Source organism: Marmota flaviventris, chromosome 2, assembly GCF_047511675.1.
Source record: "Marmota flaviventris isolate mMarFla1 chromosome 2, mMarFla1.hap1, whole genome shotgun sequence".
Lineage (NCBI taxonomy): Eukaryota > Metazoa > Chordata > Mammalia > Rodentia > Sciuridae > Marmota > Marmota flaviventris.
Window position 1 is genome coordinate 182372324 of NC_092499.1, and position 20385 is coordinate 182392708.

A 20385-nucleotide genomic window follows, 5' to 3' on the forward strand; every position below is an offset into this window, starting at 1 on the left:
CTTACCTTTAAAAGATGGATTTAGCAAGTCTCGTCTATTGGGGCACATAATGGCATTGGCAAAAATCAGATCCAAGCAGCACAGAAGTAAATGATAAGAGTTTACTAAATCGTCCCCAATCATACGAAAATTACCTTTATAAGAAAAAAAAAAACAAAGACAAAAAAAAAAAAAACAGATACCTCTCATGTCAAATATACCAAAGTTCTCATGGAAGACATATAAAACCACTGTGTCACCTTACCCTTAGTATAAACAAAGAGTGTCCAACAGAAATTAAAGAGATCCTTAACACTGCAAGGAATCCTCCTACAAAGAGAAAAAAAAAATGTGATTTTTTTTTTGTGTTTGGTTTTTTGTCTGATACCGAGAATCATTTTTTTGAAATAGCATATATACATATATACTAAGGTCAAAATACATGTAAAATTCCATTCACAATATAGAAAAATATGTAAAAGTACTACCATGAATTTCCAGTTATGGATACATGGATTTAAAAAGAAATAATAAGTCTTTGCACATGGATACTTTTGGTAAAATGCAGACTTTTGAAAGGGTAAACTTTCCTAACATGTTTTTATAGTAATCTTTACATCAATTACATAAGAATTAAGGGTCTCACCTCTGCTTCCTGCTTCGTGGTAACTTTGGTAGCTCTTCATATGGATTTTGAAATATATCTAAAAATATTGGCTCAAATTTTTTAAAAATTACAGTAGACACTTCAAAATTTCTCTCTAGCCTTTCTATACGTTCACGAAATTCTTGTGGCAGATCTGACATGTCCATCCACTTCTTCATTTTACTAAAAAACTGTATTAAACTAAAAATAGAGAAAAAAAGGCAACTTTAAAATTAGTTCATATAATGGATTGAAAACAATTCTATTTATGACTAAGAATTTCTATTTAAAAACCTGAAACTATTAAAAAATAAACAATAAAAACCTTTACTCCCAAGTGCCATGAAATTTGGTTTCAAGGATTACTGTGGAATGTAGATTTTTTAAAAAAAATTTTTTTTAGTTGTAGATAGCCACAATATCTTCATTTTACTTATCTTTATATGGTGCTGAGGCTTGAACCCAGTGCCTCATGAGCAAGCACTCTACCACTGAGCCACAACCCCAGCTCATGGGATGTAGATTTTGAGTTAGTCAACAGTGTCTTCTATGCAGACAGTGAGAACATCTATCTACTTCTTTTATTCTCTCCAGCAACTAAATATTGCTCTGCATATAAATTACAAAGTAAATGTTAATTAACAGACTGGTAGGTTTACAAAATTAGTTTGAAGATCAAGACTTTTTGCAACTTGGGAGGCTGAGGCAGGCGGATTGCAAGTTTGAAGTTAGCCTGTGTAACTGAGTGAGGTTCTAAGTAACTTACTAAGATCCTGTCTTGAAATTAAAAAAATAAAATAGAAAAGGCCTGGGGATGTGGCTCAGGGGTAAACACTACTGGGGTTCAATCTTCAATACAAAAAAAAAAAAAAAAAAATATATATATATATATATATATATATATATTATAAAATCACAAAGCACCGGACTATTATAGGTAAGTAGTAAAATTCAAGTGTTTTGAGTTCTAATGTGTGGTTCCACCCCTGAAATAAAGTAGGTAGATATGTACTCAGAAAATCACTTAATAGATTATTACCCCACCTTCCTGACCTATCCATTTATGGGTACAATCCCTATGTTAGTATAATCTTAGTTTGAAAATGTTTAGTGTCAGCTCAATTGAGTGTCTAGCATTATATATAGAATAATACTTGTAATTTTAAAAATCTAATAGAAGATATCAACAGCTAACTGGCCACAGATATTCAAACTCTGTACATTGCTAAAATCTGAGATCTGAAAGATTCTTACCAATAACAAAATAATCGTCAAATTACTAAACTTTTTTTGGCTCACAAATTAGTCCCTATAGACTAATGAGTGAGTGGAGTGAGGGGAAAGGATCCTCAGCATGTGAAGTACTTTTCTTTGAGAAATTTCCCATTTAAAAAAAAAATGTCTGTATTAGTGCATTATAGTTACATATAACAGTGGGTTTCATATATGCATTCATACATAATTTGCTCCATGTCAATCCCTAGAACTCCACTTTCTCTCCCCTTGTTCCTATTCCTCTACTTTACTTGTCTTCCTTCTATTTACTTATTTATTGTTTTTTAAGTTGGTGCTTTATAGATAAAGGTGGAACTCACCGTGGTATACTCATATATGTACACAGGACAATTTGGTCAATTTTTTTCTGTAGTTATTCATTCCTCTGTTCCTCCTGCCTCCTCACCAACCCCTTTCTCTACTACACTGGTCTCTTCTATTTTCATGGGATCTCCCTGCCCCTCTTTTTCCTTTTTTCACTCTACTTTCCATATTCAAGAGAAAACATTCCACCTTTGACTTTCTGTGTCTGGCTTATTTAACTCAGCATAATATGCTTCAGTTCTGTCCATTTATCAGCAAATGTCATAATTCCATACTTCTTTATGGCTGAGTAAAACTCCATTGTGTGCATATATATTTTCTCTATCCATTCATCTGCTGATGGACACTTGGACGGGTTCCAAAACTTGGTTATTGTAAGTAGCACTGCCTTAAAGATTGATATGTCTGTATCACTCCAGTATTTTGATTTTAGTTCTTTTGGATAAATACCAAGAAGTAGGGTAGATGGGTCAGATGATAGTTCCACTCTTAGCTTTTGAGGAATTACCCATATTGCTTTCCAAAGTGTTTATACTAATTTTCAGTCCCACCAACAATGTATAAGCATACTTTTTTACATACAATCTCACCAGCATTTATTATTATTATTATTTGGTAACAGGGACTGAACTCAGAGCTCAAACACTGAGCCACATCCCAGCCCTATTTTGTATTTTTGAGACAGGGTCTCACTGAGTCGCTTAGTGCCTCACTTTTGCTGAGGCTGGCTTTGAACTCGTGATCCTCCTACCTCAGCCTCCTGAGATGCTGGGATTACAAGCGTGCATCATTGCACCTGACTATTTTTTGTATTCTTGATGACTGCCATTCTAACTGGAGTGAGATGAAATCTCAATGTAGTTTTTTTGAAAAATTTTATAGTGTGGATGGACCTTTGTTTTATTCATTTATTTATATGTGGTGCTGAGAATCGAATCCAATGCCTCACGTATGCTAGGCAAGCGCTCTACCACTGAACCACAACCCCTGCCCCTCAAAGTAGTTTTGATTTGCATTTTCCCAATGCTAAAAAGGTCAATCATTTTTTCCACTTATTTGTATTTCTGGAGAAATGTCTGTTTAGTTATTAATTATGTTATTTGGGTTTTGGGGGTGTTAAGTTTTGATTTTTTGCATATTCTAGATATTAATTTCCTGTTAGAGGAGTAGCTAGTGAAGACTTTCTCCCATTCTGTAGGCTCTCTTTTCATGTTCTTATTTCCTTTGCTGCATACAAGCTTTTTAATTTGATGGCATCCTACTTATTGATTCTTGATTTTATTTCTTGAATTTTAGGGGTCTCATTAAAGAAGTTGATGCCTACACCTATATGATGGGAGTGTTGACCCTATATTTTCTTCTAGCAGTTGCAAAGTCTGGTCTAACTATTAGGTCTTTGATCCACTTTGAGTTGACTTTTGTGCAGGGTGAGAGATAGGAATCTAATTTCATTCTTCTACATATGAATATCCACCATTTGTTAAAAAGGCTATCCTTTCTTCAGTGTATATTTTGGTAACTTTGTCAGAGTATCAGATAATTGTACCTATGTGGGTTTGTCTTTGTCATCTATTCCACTGGTCTAATGTCTGTTTTGATGCCACCACCATGTTGTTTCTGTTACTATGGCTCTAGTATAATCTGAGATCAGGCATTGTGATGCCTCCAGTATCATTCTTCTTGCTCAGTATTGTTTTGGCTATTCTTGGTCTTTTATTCTTCTATATGAATTTTAGGAACTTTTTTTCTAGTTCTGTGGAGAATTTCATTGGTATTTTGATGGAGATTGCACTGAATCTGTACATCATTTTTGGTAATACAGTCAATTTAACAATTATTAATTTTGTGTATTCAAGAACATGAAAGGAGGATATTTCATCTTCTAAGGTCTTCTTCAAATTTCATTCTTCAGTGTTCTATAGTTTTCATCATAGAAGTGTTTATTGTGTGCATGTACAAATATGTCACAACAAATCCCATCAGTTTGTACAACTATAATGCACCAATAAAAAATGTAGGGGAAAAAGAGAAAAGTCTTTCACCTCCTTGACTAGAATTATTCCCATGTTTTGTTGTTTTGTAGGTTATTGTGGATGAAAAAGTTTTCCAGATTTCCTAGCAGATTTATTACTGATATATAGAAAACTATTGATATTTTTTTTCTCAAGAGAATTAAATCATTATTGATTACACATGATGATACACAAGCTTTATTCCCATCTATTATTTACCTGGTACTATTATTCAATTTAGATATTGCTGAGGATGTGCCAACAATCATTTTTATAACCAAATAATTCCATGATTGTGCTTGGGTGACCCTTTCAATGGTGACCTTCAGAAGGTCACAACAACTACACCAAGGTTTCTTCTTTTTTTATGAAGCAGGGTTTATTTAAAAAGGGGTTGTGAGATCAGGCAAGGCGGGTGGCGACCAAAGGAGGCAGATTTAAAAAGATGGCTAAACAAGGCTTTATTTGAGACTCACCCTTGGGCGGAACTGGATCAGACCACAGAGTGGACAGGAGAAGGGTCTGAGGAGAAACTGCCTACACCAGGGTTTCTTAACCTGGAATCGTCCTAAATGAATTCTAACTTCACACTGTTGGGGAAGTTTACCAAGGTGGCTTCAGAGACTAACTTTACTCAGCACATTTAAAAAAAAATTTTTTTTTTTTTTAAGAGAGAGAGAAAATTTTAATATTTATTTTTTAGTTTTCGGTGGACACAACATCTTTGTTTGTATGTGGTGCTGAGGATCGAACCCGGGCTGCACGCATGCCAGGAGAGCGCACTACCGCTTGAGCCCCATCCCCAGCCCTCAGCACATTTTTAAAAAGACACATTTATTCAGCATCATGATCAGACTATTACATTTAGCAATCAACAGCATGGGTGCAAAAAAAAAAAAAAAAAGTCTCCATTAAAGTACTTTGTTGGAATGCTTTACCCTTTCCACAGAACAAAACTAAAATAACATTTTATACAATTAATGACAAATACAGTCCTCGAGGTTTTTTTACCCACACTCATATGAGTATTGTCTAAACCATGCCTTCTTTATAGCATCTGGGACCTGCCACCACTGTGCTGAGTTCATAAATCTGTTGTAACTTGTAGCTTCCCTGTCACTTCTCTGGCTCTCCTCTCCTACTAAGCTTTGTTTCCTGGCAGTATTAAAACCTTCTGCCTCCAAAGTTTCCACCCTTCATGGGTCCAAAATTTGATGGCTGATTGTTGTAACTGCCAAAATCCTCAGAGCTTCTACCACCTCCAAAACTGCTTCCGTCATTACTAAATCCATTGTAGTCTTCCCTGCTGCCATCATATCCACCAACACCACCACGGCTGTCACCAAAGCCACTATGACCACTAGTTTCCTCCACTACCAAAATTGTCATTTCCACTAAAACCACCTTCATGACCACCACCAAAGTTTCCAGAACCACTTGACCTCTTTGGCTAGATAAAGCCCCAGCCATCTCTTGCTTTGACAGGGCTTTCCTCAGTTCACAGTTGTAGCCATTCACAGTATGGTATCTGTGAATGACAATCTTATCTATAGTCATGGTCGTCCAAAGTTACAAAAGCAAAGCCCCCCTTCTTTCCACTGCCTGGTTCAGTCATGATTTCAGTAACTTCAATTTTCCCATACTGTTCAAAATAATCTTGTAGGTGATATTCTTCAGCATCTTTTTTAATGTTACCAACAAAGATCTTTTTTCACAGTTAAGTGGTCCCTGGTCTTTGAGAATCTTCTCCTGAGACAGCTCCTTTTGGTTCCAAAACTCTTCCATCCTCCTCGTGTGGTCTTGCATTCATAGCTGCACCCACTTCCTCCACAGTGGCATAAATAACAAACTCAAAGCCCCTGGAGCACTTGGTGTTTGGGTCTCATTACCGCACAGTCCATGAGTGTTCCCCGTTGCTCAAAATGACTTCATCAGTTGTTTCAAAGCTTAGCCTTCTGATGAATAGCTTCCACAGCTGTTCAGGCTCTTTAGGGGACTCTTTTAGACATGATGGCAGTAGGAAGAGAGACTTTAATAATGTTTTCTCAGTGGCATCCACGGGCAGAAAGCACACTATTGATATTTATGTTAATCTTATATCCTACTTCTTTATCAAATGTACCCAATGGACATCTAAAGAATATTTCATCAACAACCCAATTCACTTTCTTCTCAGGTATACATGGAATCTTCTCTAAAATAGACCATATTTTAGGACACAAAGCAAGTCTCAGCAAATACAAAAACAAACAGATAATTCCCTGCTTCCTAACAGATCATAATAGAAAGAAATTAGGAATCAATAACAAGATAAAAAACAAACCCTCTTTAAGATGGGAGGCTTTAATAAAAAAATATATATATATATATATATATATATATATATATATATATATATATATATATATATATATATATATATACATACACACATATATATATTGTGTGTGTGTGTGTGTGTGGGAGGGGGTGCTGAGGAACATAGGACCTTAAGCATTCGAGGCAAGCACTATACCAATTGAGCTATATCCCCATCTCATAATAATATACTTTTGAACAAAGAATGGGTCATGGGAGAAATTTAAAAAGTTCTTAAAAACAAATAAGAATGGAAATACAACATATCAAAATCTCTGGGGCAGTATGAAGGCAGTTATAAGAACAAAATTAATAGCATTGAAGAACAACAACAAAAATCTGAAAGATCTCAAATAATCTAATGTCACATCAAAAGACCCTAGGAAAAAAGAACAAATTAATTCCAAAATCAATAAAAGACGGGAAATAAGATCAGAGCCAAAATTGAAATTGAGAATTAAAAAAAAAAAAAAAAGAAGGAATACAGCAAAGAATTGGTTCTTTGAAAAGAAACAAGACTGATAAACCATCACCAAAACTAACCAAAGGAAAGAGAGAGAAGACCCAAATCAGAAAAATTAGAGATATCACTACAAACATTTCTGAAATCCAGAGGACCATTGGGAACTATTTTGAAAATTTATACTTCCATAAACTTGAAAATCTAGAAGATATTGATAAATTTCTAGACACAAATGAACTACCCAAACAGAACCAGAAAGATATAGGAAGCCCAAACAGACCCAACATCAAGCAATGAGATCGAAGCAACAATCACAAGGCTTCCAACAAAGAAAAGCCCTGGACCAGATGGATTCTCAGCCAAGTTCTTTAAAGAAAAACTAATGCCATTAGAGGTGGGGGGTATTGGGGATTGAACCCAGAGGGGCTTTATCACTGAGCCACACCCCAAGCCCTTATTTATATTTTATGTAGAGAGGGTCTCACTAAGTTGCTTAGGGCCTTGTTAAATTGCTGAGATGGGCTTTGAACTTGCAATCCTCTGGCCTCAGCCTCCCAGCTGCTGGGATTACAGGTATATACCACCATGCCTGGCAACTAATGCCAATCTTCCTCAAATTATTCCATGAAATAAAAGAAGGGAACATTTCCAAACACATTCTGTGAAGCCAGTATTGCTCCAATACCAAAATCAGACAGAAACATCAAGGGAAAAAAAAAAAAAAACTGTACACAAATATCTCCGATGAAAATAGATGCAAAAATCCTTATCATTAGGATGTATATGCAAAAACACTTATATTATACACCATGATCAAGTGGGTTTCACCCCAAGTTTGCAAGGTTGGTTCAACATAAGTGAATCAATAAATGCAATTCTCCATGTAATTAGAATCAGGGACAAGAATCACATGATCACCTCAACAGATGCAGAAAAAGCCTTCGACAAAACCCAGTACCCATTCATGTTAAAAACTGAACAAACTAGGGATAGAAAGAACTTACTTCAACGTTATTTGGACTATGTACGACAAACCCAAAGGCAACATCATCCTGAATGGACAAAATTGAAAGCATTTCCTCTAAAATCAGGGGGGGAAAAAGGAGTTCACTGTCACAATTCGTATTCAATGTAGTTCTTGACACTCTACCCAGAGCAATCAGGAAAGAGAAGGGAAAAAAATTCCCACTTTTGAGTCTTATCTTTCTCTAGGGTTAGTTTCACTGGAAGTTAGGATGACACATATAGCTTGGAATTCTTTATCAAATACATCTGCTTGAGATCTTGAATCTTGGTGGTGCAGAGAAATGAGGAAGTGTAAATTCTTACAGTAGAATCAATAGCAATATTCATTGAGTAGGAGAAAGAACAGCAGCAAGGTACAGGGACAGCACTGCTGGTCATACAAGCTGTGTCTGATAAATGGATTCTGTGATATACTTTTGGCTGTGCAGCCAGCCTCCTTTTGTTCTTGGTCCCTTTTCTAAGCCTGATTGCAATCTGTAAAACAAAACTAAGCAAAGTAGCTTCACAGTTTTGAAAACAATTCTACTCACTGAGATTCTGTAACAAAAAGTATACTACTCCAATAAGGACATGAGAAGATGCCCCACACCATCAGCTATCAGGAAAATTCAAATCAAAACTGCAGTGAGATATTGCTTCATATCTATTAGCATAACCAGAATAAAAAAGAGAGATAATAACAAGTATTGGGAAGGATGTGGAGAAAGTTGAACTCTCACATACTGCTGATGGCAATGTAGTCTGGAATGGTCACTTTGGAAAACAGCCTGACAGTTTCTCAGAAGATTAAACATACAGTCAGCTTAAGATCCAGCAATTTCACTTCTACATATACACACACAAAAGAAATGAAAACATATATCCACAGAGAAAGTTGTACATAGATGTTTGAAGCAGCACTAGTCATAAAACTCAAAAGGTACGGGGCTGGGGTTATAGCTCAATGGTAGCATGTGTGAGGCACTGGGTTTGATTCTCAGCTCCGCATATAAATAAATAAAGGTCTATTGACAACTAAAAAAAATTTAAAAAAAAAAAAAAGTCAAAAGATGGAACTAACCCAAACTTCCATTCATTGATAAAATAGACAAACAAGATGTGCTACCTCCTTGTAATGAAATATTATTCAGTCATAAAAAAAAAATGGAGTACTGCTATCTCTACAACATGGATAAACCTTGAAAATATTATGCTAAGTAAAAGAAGCCAACACAAATGCCACATATTATATGATTCCATTCATATGTAATATCCAGAATAGACAAATCCATAGACAGAGAAGTTAGGTTGATTAAATAGTAAATATGTGACATATGTTCCAACAGTGGCACACTACTGAATTTAATAGGAATTCAAAAGTTAAAAAAAGAAATTATAACAAATTAATATTATGAATGTTACAATTAGAATGTATAAAAAAATTTCTGATGAACTAATTTTCATTCCAGTTTTATAATATGAAAAGAATGAATAAAAGTCATCTTGATTTAAATCACGTTACTAAAAAAAAACTTGTGAACAATGTGGATAAATTCCTACAACTACAAAAATGAGATAAACAAAACTTCTTTATTAAGGTGAAATAAAAATTCATATTGCACAACAGATACTGCTTTTTAATGTAATACTTAATGGCAAACGAAGGTTTTTGTTGTTGTTGTTTGCGGGGATACTGGGGATTGAACTTGGGGCACTCGACCACTGAGCCACACCCCCAGCCCTATTTTGTATTTTATTTAGAGACAGGGTCTCACCGAGTTGCTTATCGCCTCGATTTCGCTAAGGCTGGCTTTGAACTCATGACCCTCTTGCCTCAGCCTCCCAAGCCACTGAGATTACAGGCACTCGCACTTCCCTGGCAGCAAATGTGTTTTATTTTATTTTATTTTTTGTGGTACTGGGGATTGAACCCAGGGCGTTATGCATGCGAGGCAAGCACTCTACCAACTGAGTTATATCCCCAGACCCACAAATGAGTTTTTATATGATACTTTTTTCTTTCCAGTGCTGGGGATTGAACCCAGGGTCTTGAGCATGCAATATATGCGCTCTACTATTGAGTTACATCCCTAGCCCGATACTTTTTTTAAAAAATATATTTTTAGTTGTAGATGGACACAATATCTTTATTTATTTATTTATTTTTATGTGGTGTTGAGGATCGAACCCAGGGCTCATATCTGCGAGGCAAGCGCTCTGCCACTGAGTTACAGTGGTAGAATTTGCTTTGGTGTTAAGTTTTCTTTTTCCAAACTGAAGCTAATTAAACATAGTTTAAGAGAGAGACATACTAATAAGTATCTGTGTACAGACACATGTAATATAGAATAAATTTGGAGGCCATGCCAGTTAGTAGATATTTCTTTTTTTCCTTCTTTTTGTACCAGGGATTGAACTCAGAGGAGCTTAACCACTGAGCAACATTCCCAGCCCTTTCCATTTTTTATTTTGAGACTAGTCTCACTAAGTTGCTTAGGGCTTCCCTACGTTATTGAGGCTAGCCCTGAACTCGTGATCCTCTTGCCTAAACCTCCAGGATCACTGGGATTATAGGCATGTACCACCATGGGCCCAGCTAGTAGGCATATTATTTCTAGGAAGCAATTTAACTTCTTGTTCACTCAATTTTCTCATCTGTAAAATGTGACTTATTTTATGAGATTACTGAGAAGATTAAATGAATAAAAACATGCAAAACACAGCAAATAATAAATGCCTGGAACATTGGTAAAGTACTCAGTAGAAATTTGCTGTTTGGGCATATATGTATCTATAATGTATACTCATTTATTATTTTCCAGTATGAATTGTTAACAATACTTGGTGAGCATTTTCCTATAGCTATAAAAATTTACATAATCATGTAAAAAGTATATTCGTAGTTGAAATTTTGGCCAGCTGCAGTGGCATGTGCCTATACAGGAGGCTGACTGCAGGTGATTACTTCAGGTAAGGAGTTCAAGACTAGCCTGTGCAATATAGTGAGATCCTGACTCCAAGGAAAAAGCTCAAATTATTAATGAACAAATAGCATTACTTTTGATTACTTTTTGTGTGAATGAACATGTTGCTGTTTATCAACTGCACTTTGGTATTAAGAATATGACACTTTTTTAGCTGGCCACTTTTTTACATGCCAGTAATTCCTGCTACTTGGGAGGATAAGGCAGGAACATAGCAAGTGTGAGGCCAGTCTGGACAACTTAGTGAGATCCTGACTCAAAATAAAAAATAAGGGCTGGGGGGCTGGGATTGTGGCTCAGTGGCAGAGCACTTGCCTGGCATGTGTGAGTCACTGAGTTTAATCCTCAGCACCACATATAAATAAGTAAAAAATAAAGGTACATCAACAGCTAAAAAATATTAAAGAAAAAAAAGGGGCTAGTAATACAGCTCAGTGGTCCAGATACTAAGAGCAACAATGGGTTCGATCCCCAGAAATGCAAAACAAAAAATTTTAAAACTTGTTGGAATTAAATTTGAAAATATCAATTCTACATCTTAACAAAACGGGTTTCTTCAGAAAGACTTCAAAAATATAAAGTAAAAACTTCAAAACAATACATGTTTTATGAATCATTTATATCTAAAACAACTAAACAACACCCACTAAAATTTGTTGGTTTTTTTTTTTTTTTTTGCTTTTTGTACATAAGAGAAAAGTGGTTTTGGTGGTTAATTCTGGAGAATGGAAAAAGAAAGAGTTCTTTTTACTTTAAAGTCTTCTGTATTATTTGTTTTTTTTCTCCTCCTGTAGTGCTGAGGATTACCTAGGCCTTTTTTAGCATTTTTTTTTTTTTAGCATGACACTAAATTATATCCCCAGACTATTTAAAACTTTAAAAATTGTCTTTATGTGTTTATAGAAAAATATACGTAATAGTGGCATTAAGTACATATAACCATCACATTATCCATCTCCAGAACTCATTTTATTATTGGAATTTTTCTGAGCATGTGTTGCTCTAAATTTTTTAAAGTTATAATTCGTTTTTGCTCAGTTTCCCCAATAATCTATTATTACAAAGATTTTAAAAATTATATGGTCAGTGATGAGAAACACTGACAGAAAAAGATCATACTGTTTTCTACTACAACTGACAGGTTTTGTTCAATTTAAAAAGCTATCTTGACCCTATTGTATCATCCTTAGAAATAGTAAAACACTATGATCCTGAATGCCCCCCTTTTTATTCCCCCAAATCTAATCAAGTTAGGAGAACAATGAGAGCAAGCCTGGACTGGAATGTCCAAATCCATATTATCCTGAAGGATACTGGCTTTCTCTCGTACACACCGGAAATCTGGGGCATGCTAATGTTATCTATAGAAAGTTGCTTTTTACAAATTCTCCAAAACAGTTGCACCTTGCAATGCTGATCTTACAAGCAAGCTAATGCAGATGATGTCACTAATTCTGCAGCCTAATAATATAAAATCACTCTCTCAGTGGCAACTGGGGCAGAACTGAGGGCACTGTGGAAAGGATACATGTAAATACTCATCCAGTGGGCTGCTTCTGGACAAAATGCTGTGAGGGACGAGGTACTATCTATTTAGTCTACCACCACTGGACCTTCCCTGTATGTATTTCTCCATAAAGTTTTATGCCTCATATGCTGTCTCTGGGTATTTTCTTTGGTCTCAAAGCAACCTATCCCAATATCCTGGTACAAATGGGCTGTGGATGTTAACAATCTTAACAATCTTCATTTTATTTTTATCATCAATGACAAAAATTGGCATCTATTAAAAGTTTTTAAAAAATCATCTTGATTTTTAAATTTTTCATTGCTAGAACCAAAACTGTTCGGAGATTTTGTTTGTTTGTTTTAATTTAGCATGAAGTAAAACCAACTTGCCATCCCTGGACAGGGCTTTAAAGTTTGCCTCTCTTCTACCCTGGAGTGTAGAGAGAACAGACAGATAATAATCTCAAATAGTTTTGTACCAGGTCAAAAAAAAGAAAAAAAAAAAAGCCCAAACAAATAAAAAACAAAAACCAACCAACCAACAAAAACCAAACAGGAACAGAAATTAGCACCTATTTAAATCTGAATCACTCCATTTCTATTTCCTGTCAAGGCAAATAATTCTATGTGGTTGGCACAAGAACAAGTAAGATATAGCTAAGACCTACAGCAATTACTAGTTGCATGTGAAAAAAATATTAACTATACAGTAAAAAAACAGGATAACACATTGACCAGATGACCAAAATTAACAACACTAACAAAAGGCAAATGGATATGTGCATTCCATCAGATGTGATATCCTGAAGACATAAAATTGCTTGTGTAGTATTCAATCTTGGAATGTATAATTTGCATGTAATCATAAGAAAACATCAGATAAATCCAAATGAGGAACAATCTATCAAAGAGAGAGTAGAGAACAAGGGATGTGGCTCAGAGGTAGAAAGTTTGTCTAACATGTGCAAAACCCTAGGTTTGATCCTCAGCACTGCAAAACAAAACAAAATAAACAAACAAAAAAGGGTTGTAGATTTTATTCCTCAAAATGTCAGTGTCATAAAAGACAAAGGGTGTGGAACTGTTCCTGACTAAAGGGGAATAAGTAGACATGACAAGTGAATGCAATATTAAATCTTAGATTGAACATTGTGTCAAAGAAAACAAATTCTATAAAGAATATTATCAGATCAATGAAAAAAGCCAGAATAGAGATGGCATACTAGATAAAATGAATGTTAGTGTTCACTTTCTTTTTTTAAGTGTTAACTTTCTTGATGTTGATAATTATTCCATAGTTTACTAAGAAATACCATTGAAGCATTTAGAAGTAAAGGGATATATAATATGTGCTACTTACTGTGAAATGGTTGAGGAAAAAATATTATTTAAAGGAGAAAGAACTATATATTTAAGAGAGAGAGATCAAATGAAAAAGCAAACAAGGTAAAATGTTAATGACAGGTAAAACTGGGTCAAGGGTATATGGGTATTCTTTGTATTTTTCTTATTTTTGTAACTTTTCTATAAGCTTAAAATTATTTACAAGTTAAAAAAATTAATAGACTGGCTGGGATTGTGGCTCAGTGGTAGAGCACTTGCCTAGCATGTGTGAGGCACTGGGTTAGATTCTCAGCACCACATATAAATAAATAAAATAAAGGTCCATCAACAACTAATAAAAATATTTTTAAAAAATTAATTGAAAAATTATACCTAGGGCTGGGGCTGTAGCTCAGTAGTAGAGCACTTGCCTTGCATGAGTGAGACCCTGGGTTTGATCCCCAGCACCATATAAAAATAAACAAATAAAGATATTGTGTCCATCTACAATTTTAAAAATATATTTAAAAAAAAAAGAAAAATTATACCTAAAAACAATTTAGCACAGAAGTCCTTGGTTGAAAAAGTTAGAATTTAAAGAGAGGAAGAATCTGAGACTTGGGAGAGAATATCTATGCAATAACTAAGTTAGAACTGATGAAATCTAATGATTTAAAATAAAGAAATTAAGTTCTAAAGTTAAATTTAGGACTTACAAAACAACACTTAAAAAATCAAAATGCTTTACCTTAATTTAGCTGAACGTAGTATTCTGGTAAGTGAAACACAGTTTCCTTCCATGATACCCTTCCCAACTGTGGGAATGATGCTTTTGCGGCACGCAACATATAATGAACATGCCAACCAATGCATAACTTCTCCCTGGCAGGCAAAAGACAAATAGCAAACTGGATATGTTAAAATGCTCGTGTTTCAGAACCAGAAGAGATCTTAGAATTAATTACCTGGTCTAAATCCTCTTCTATAGATAGAAGGCCAAAGAAATGAAGATATCTGCCCATCAAACTAAGTCACCCTAATGAATATAAAACTCCTTTCTTAGTCCTGTGTTTTAACAACTATACCATGCTAAATCAGTACTAATTCCAAAATAGATCTCTTCTCTCCAATCTAATATTATAGAGTTCTTTTAAATTAAATTTCTCAGAATTAACTTACTCAATTTTCAAATACCACTCATGGTATTTGTGATGATGGAGTTCCTTTCTATATTATATTATATTATATATTTTAAAAACCAGATTTAGAGAGAAAAGAAAGAGTAGGATGTTAGTGAGTCACAGATAAAAAATTAATACCCATCTTGTGCAATATAAGGAGACTGTCATTTTTGTAAGGGAAAAATTAGGGGCATTATTTACCTCCAAACACATTATCTTTAAAATAGTATGTCTTTCCATCTTGATATCTCAATTTACAAAGCTACAAAAAAGGTGATACCTGGAAATTCAACACTTAATTTTCTGCTTTAGACTTGAAATATCTCCAAGCTTGACTCATTTTATGATTTTACTGTAAAAACATAAGGTGACATTTAAGGATTAAGAATCACAGCTGGCTGGGCTGGGGTTGTGGCTCAGCAGTAGAGTGCTCGCTTAGCACGTGCGAGGCCCTTGGTTCAAACCTCAGTGCAACATAAAAATAAAGGTATTGTGTCCAACTACAACTAAAAAATAAAATGTTAAAAAAAAAATTACAGCTGGGTGCAGTGGACTACTCCTGTAATCCCAGCAGCCTGGGAGGCTGAGGCAGGAGGATTGTGAATTCAAAGCCAGCCTCAGCAAAAGCAAGGTGCTAAGCAATTCAATGAGACTCTGTTTCTAAATAAAATTCAAAATAGGGCTGGAGATGTGGCTCAGTGGTCAAGTGCCCGAGTTCAATCCCCTGCCTCCCCCCTCCCCCCGAAAAAAGAATTACAAGCTAGATGCAGTGGCACATGACTATAATCCAAGGTATTCACAAGTCTGAGGCAGGAGAATCACAAATTTGAGGACTCCAGCAATTAAGCATGACCCTGTCTAAAAATAAAAAAATTTTTAAAAAGAGATGGGGGGGGCGGTGCTGAGTTGTGGCTCAGTGGTAGAGTGCTTGCCTAGCATGTGTGAGGCACTGGGTTTGATTCTCAGCACTGCATATAAATAAATTGATAAAATAAAGGTCCATCAGCAACTTAAAAAAAAAAAAAAAAGAGCAAGAGAGAGATGGGGAGGGGGGTGTAGCTCAGTGCTTGCATACCATGCAAAAGGCCCTGGGTTTAACCCCAAGTGCCAGTGGCCCCCCAACACAAACACAAACCCACACATGCAGGTAAAATCACAGATAATAATCTCTTAGCATATGATATTGCTCTTATTCGCTGTTCTACAAATCCTATTTAAGAGACTCTAGAAAAATTAAAAGATTGATAAAAAAATTTGTCACAATAACCTAAAGGGGAATAGACAGAAATAGGTGGTCATCAATAAAGTTAAAACCCAGTATTTCTAACATGTAGTGGGAAATGAGGATCAAGACATTAAGAGCTGCAAGCAACACATTATTAGTGGCTCCAGAGCCCAGTGAGAAAATTCCCAAAGTCTGAGCAGATAGCACAATGCAAAGTTTTGGGTCCATCAAGGCAGGAGAGTTGGTGCAATTCTATTGGAGGGTGCATTCTACATTCCTTATATGGGTACAAGTTTGTCAATAACCTAGGGACTTTTACTGCACTAAGCCTAAAGGGGGAGTGTTCTGTCCCAGCTACATTGTTTCCTGCTTTTGCATTATCTGTTCTAGGTAATGTTAGCTACTGTAAGCCTCAATGAATAAATGTCAGTAAGAAGAGCTGCTATGTGTTGGCATGCAAAACCACAGCCTGTCAGTTCTTAAAACTGCTAAAGTTCCCATTTTATTCTACCACAATCCTCAGAGGGGTTTTATTTGCTCAAAGCACTGATAAGCCAGGTAAGTTTATCCTTGAATTGATGAATTGTTTGGGAATAATACCCTATTACAGAGCTTTTGGATACAGGTTACTATATGAAATCTCTAGTAAGGTAGAGAAAATAGTATGGGAATTATTTCAATTTTTCCTAAAAAAAAAAAAAAAAAAAGTGTATTTTTTATTCTAGTTTCTAGCCCTTGACCCTAGAACTTAGAAATACAAAGATGGTGTTTGAACTCAGAGAATTCCAAGTCTACAGCTAAGAAGAGTGACAGAAACTATCATCTACAATTGGTGATACAGTACAGAAGCAGCAAGGAAGATAAATTGTTGTGAAAAAATACAGTGTAGTAACTGGCTTTGACTGGAAATCAGGGAAGGTTTCATAGAAGATTTAAAATTGCTAAGTATAAATCACCAAAAAATGGGAAGTGAGGTTCAAAATGGAAGAGGATTGTTGGGTAATCTAAAAAAGAGATAGGGACTGGGGAGAGGGTTCTTAGGAAACAGTAGAGAGATATGAAAATATCTATTCCAAGTGTCTTTCATCAAAAACTGAAAGGAAAAAAAAAAAGGATGAAAAATTAAACACTGGGTAGAATAAACACTTGCAAACTCTCAACTCACACATCCGTGCTTTCCAAAGCAAACGTTTGAAGTATATTGATCAATTCTACCTAACCAGAAATTTAAATTTTCACCCTCCCCCTGGGGTTATGGATAAGGAGAAAGGTTCCAGGAAAAGTCAATGGCATGCAGAACTACACAAATGAGAATGAGTTTGTCACATTCAGAATCTGAAGCTGATATCTAGTTGAGTTCCTTTGGCCATAGTGTGCACTCAATAAATGCTTATTCAATGAGAGATCAAATGAAGCCCTGGGTTATCACAAATGCTTTCTCGGGCTTTCAAAAAAAACCAATGTTTTCAACTGAGACTCCATTAATTCATAATCACCTTTATTTTCTTATTCTTCCCTCAGTTTTGCAATCATGCCACTCAGATGCAGATCACTGTACTTTTTCCAATCTAATAAGTAATACCCTGGAGATAGGAGTCTCTCACAGGTAGTTTTCCCCTCATACACAGTCACACACATAGTCAACTCTATATTTCCAACTCTATGCCTTTGGACCCAGTTATTTCACTGAGTGTTGAGTCAGAGGAACATCCTGTGTGTGAGTCCAACCCTCTTGGCTCATGAAAGCCTTTGAACATGAGGCCATTGGAGCAATATGCTGAAACACAGTCTTGCCTCAGTAATCCCCTTCGGAGGAATTGGTTCCAAAGAATGCCAAAATTTGGGGATGCTTAAGTCCCAGATATAAAATGGCATAGTGTTTGTATATAACCTATGATCAGCCTCCTATAGACTTTAAATCATCTGTAGATTATTTACAATATGTAATAAAACGTAAATGTCATGTAAATATTCATACTGTATTGTTTATAGAACGACAAAAGTCTGCACATGCTTAATACAGATGCAAAATTTTCCCCCAATATTTTTATCTGCTAAGCCGATGACGATGGACGCCCATTGTACAATTCTCTCTGTACTAAGCTTATGCTCTTCTGGGTTTCTATATAGAACGACCCTGGGTAACAATCTTCTGAGCCTCGATATTACCAACTGGAAAACAGGTATAATACTCCCTGCCCTGCCACGCCACATTCTCAGGCTGCTGGCAAGACGAGATACAAGAATGTTGGGGAAACCTAACATCGACAGCAGTTGCTTTACTCAGAGGCACTATGCTAAGCACCAGGCTCAGGCTCCGACGGAGGAGTGGGGACAGCTCTGCGTGCATTCCGGCTTGAGCAACTGCTCCTCAGCGCCGGGGTACGATCGGCGGCCCAGGCCCGCACCCTGTGAGGCAGGAGGCTGGGAGTCTAAATGGCTCGGCCTCCGAGTCCGGGTCCGTCGCCAACCGCGTGACCCTGGGCACGCAGCTTAGCCTCTCGGGGCTCCCCTTCCCTCTACTGCGGAACAGGAATCAATGAGCGTGTTCGAAAAGAACCGAGGTGACAAATTGGAAGCGAACTGGGCACGCTGTCATTTTAGCTTTCGCAACACGTTTGCTGTGTCGACTTAACGGCAGTGCCACGACCCCTGGCTCTTGGTAGGGCAGGGAGTCCGGCCTGCAAACCTGGAGTCCGGGGACCCCGAGTGGCGCGGGACCTCTGACAAGCCGCAGCTTCTCTGGGCTTCAGTTTCCCGCCTCAAAACAAAATGGGAGGGCTGGCCGAGCTGCACCACCCTCCCGCGCCGGTCCTCGCAGCGGAGCCGATCTGCGACCCCCGGGGTGGGGAACTCCCACCACCCCACCGGCGGGGGGTAGGGGCGGGGCGGGGCGGGGGTGGGGCCTGGCGAGGGTCGGGGCGCCCACCTGCCACCGCTCACCTCTAGGCTGTAGTTGCCTCGGATGGCGGTGAAGTCGTCCAGGGCTTCGGCCGCGCTCCCCTCGTCCAGGTTCAGCTCCTGGCACAGGGCCTGCAGCGCCTCCCCGGCCGCGGCGACCACCGCGGCCCCGTCGGCCTGGGGCTCCTCCTCGAACATCCCCGCGAGCCCTGCGGGGCGCGCCCGGCCCCCAGCTCCTTTCTCCCTCCCGGGCTCACTACCCACAACCACCCGCGACAAAGCGCGCGAAAATCGTCCATTCAGAGCTGCGTCCTTTAGCAGTCTGCCTCCGCTTATCGCCTCGAAAAAAGTCCGTTGCTCTTTCAGAGCAGCCAGGCGCCCTCCTCCGGAAACGTGATAAGAAGACGGACCTCGGACCCTGAGAAGACCTGGCTTTGGCCCTGGGCGGGCGCGGGAGTCCACCGGGAGGGGCGAGGGAGCGGGAGCGGAGGGATCCGCGCCTCGCGCGGGGTCCGCTGGGAGTTGTAGTCCGTTCCACGCAGGCGTCTGGGGCACCGCCCTGTCCTGGGGCGCTTTGGTTTTAGGCAGGACAGGGTTAGCTGCCTGTTGGAGGTGGCTCACGTCTTCCGGGTGAAACGTCGTCTCTATCCCCGCCAGCTTCTGGGCCCTGGGTTTGTCACTGCCCCAGGCGTCAAACCTATCCTGACTGAACCTTACCCCTTAAGTTAGGGATGGGGGCGGAAGCAGCAGAAAGTGTTCCCTTGCTGGGCACCGCGACGCTCGCCAGTAATACCACCCAGCGACTTGGGAGACTGAGAAAAGAGGATCGCAAGTTGGAGGCCAGCTTCAGCAATTTAACGAGAACCTCTCTCGAAAAAACAAACAGGTCTGGGGATGTAGCTCAGTGTCTGTGTTTAATCCTTACAGAAGGAAAAAAGAATTACCCCTTGACGCCGGAGTGCCTTGTCAGAGTCTCCCCAAGGTCCCCAGCACCGAGAATGGACTGCTGAATGTATGGAATGAATGGCAAGACAAGGATATTAGGGGACACCTCGCCAACCCAACCTATTAAGTCCCAAATTTTGAGTTGCAAATATTTCAACGACACAGGAACATTAAAATAGGTTGGAAATCACAATCGTAATCTGTGGTCTATATAAAGAACAAAAATACAGATGGTCCCATAAGTAGGGCACTGGG

General features: G+C 37.8%; 1 protein-coding gene across 3 annotated transcripts in view; it reads right to left on the bottom strand.

Moving 5' to 3' along the window:
- Rbl1 (RB transcriptional corepressor like 1) overlaps positions 1-19538 on the bottom strand; it is a 58972-nt gene extending 39434 nt beyond the window's left edge. For 2 of the 3 annotated variants that reach the window (XM_027945353.3, XM_071608912.1), the window contains exons 1-5: positions 19228-19538; positions 14627-14760; positions 626-826; positions 245-309; positions 6-134 (exon numbers count right to left, since the gene is read on the bottom strand). In XM_027945353.3, coding sequence (XP_027801154.2) covers positions 6-134; positions 245-309; positions 626-826; positions 14627-14760; positions 19228-19383 — 685 coding nt within the window. In that variant the 5' untranslated portion in view covers positions 19384-19538. The remainder of the gene's footprint in view (positions 1-5; positions 135-244; positions 310-625; positions 827-14626; positions 14761-19227) is intronic. The other variant, XM_071608913.1, reaches the window with a different exon arrangement.
- Positions 19539-20385: the final 847 nt, after the last annotated feature.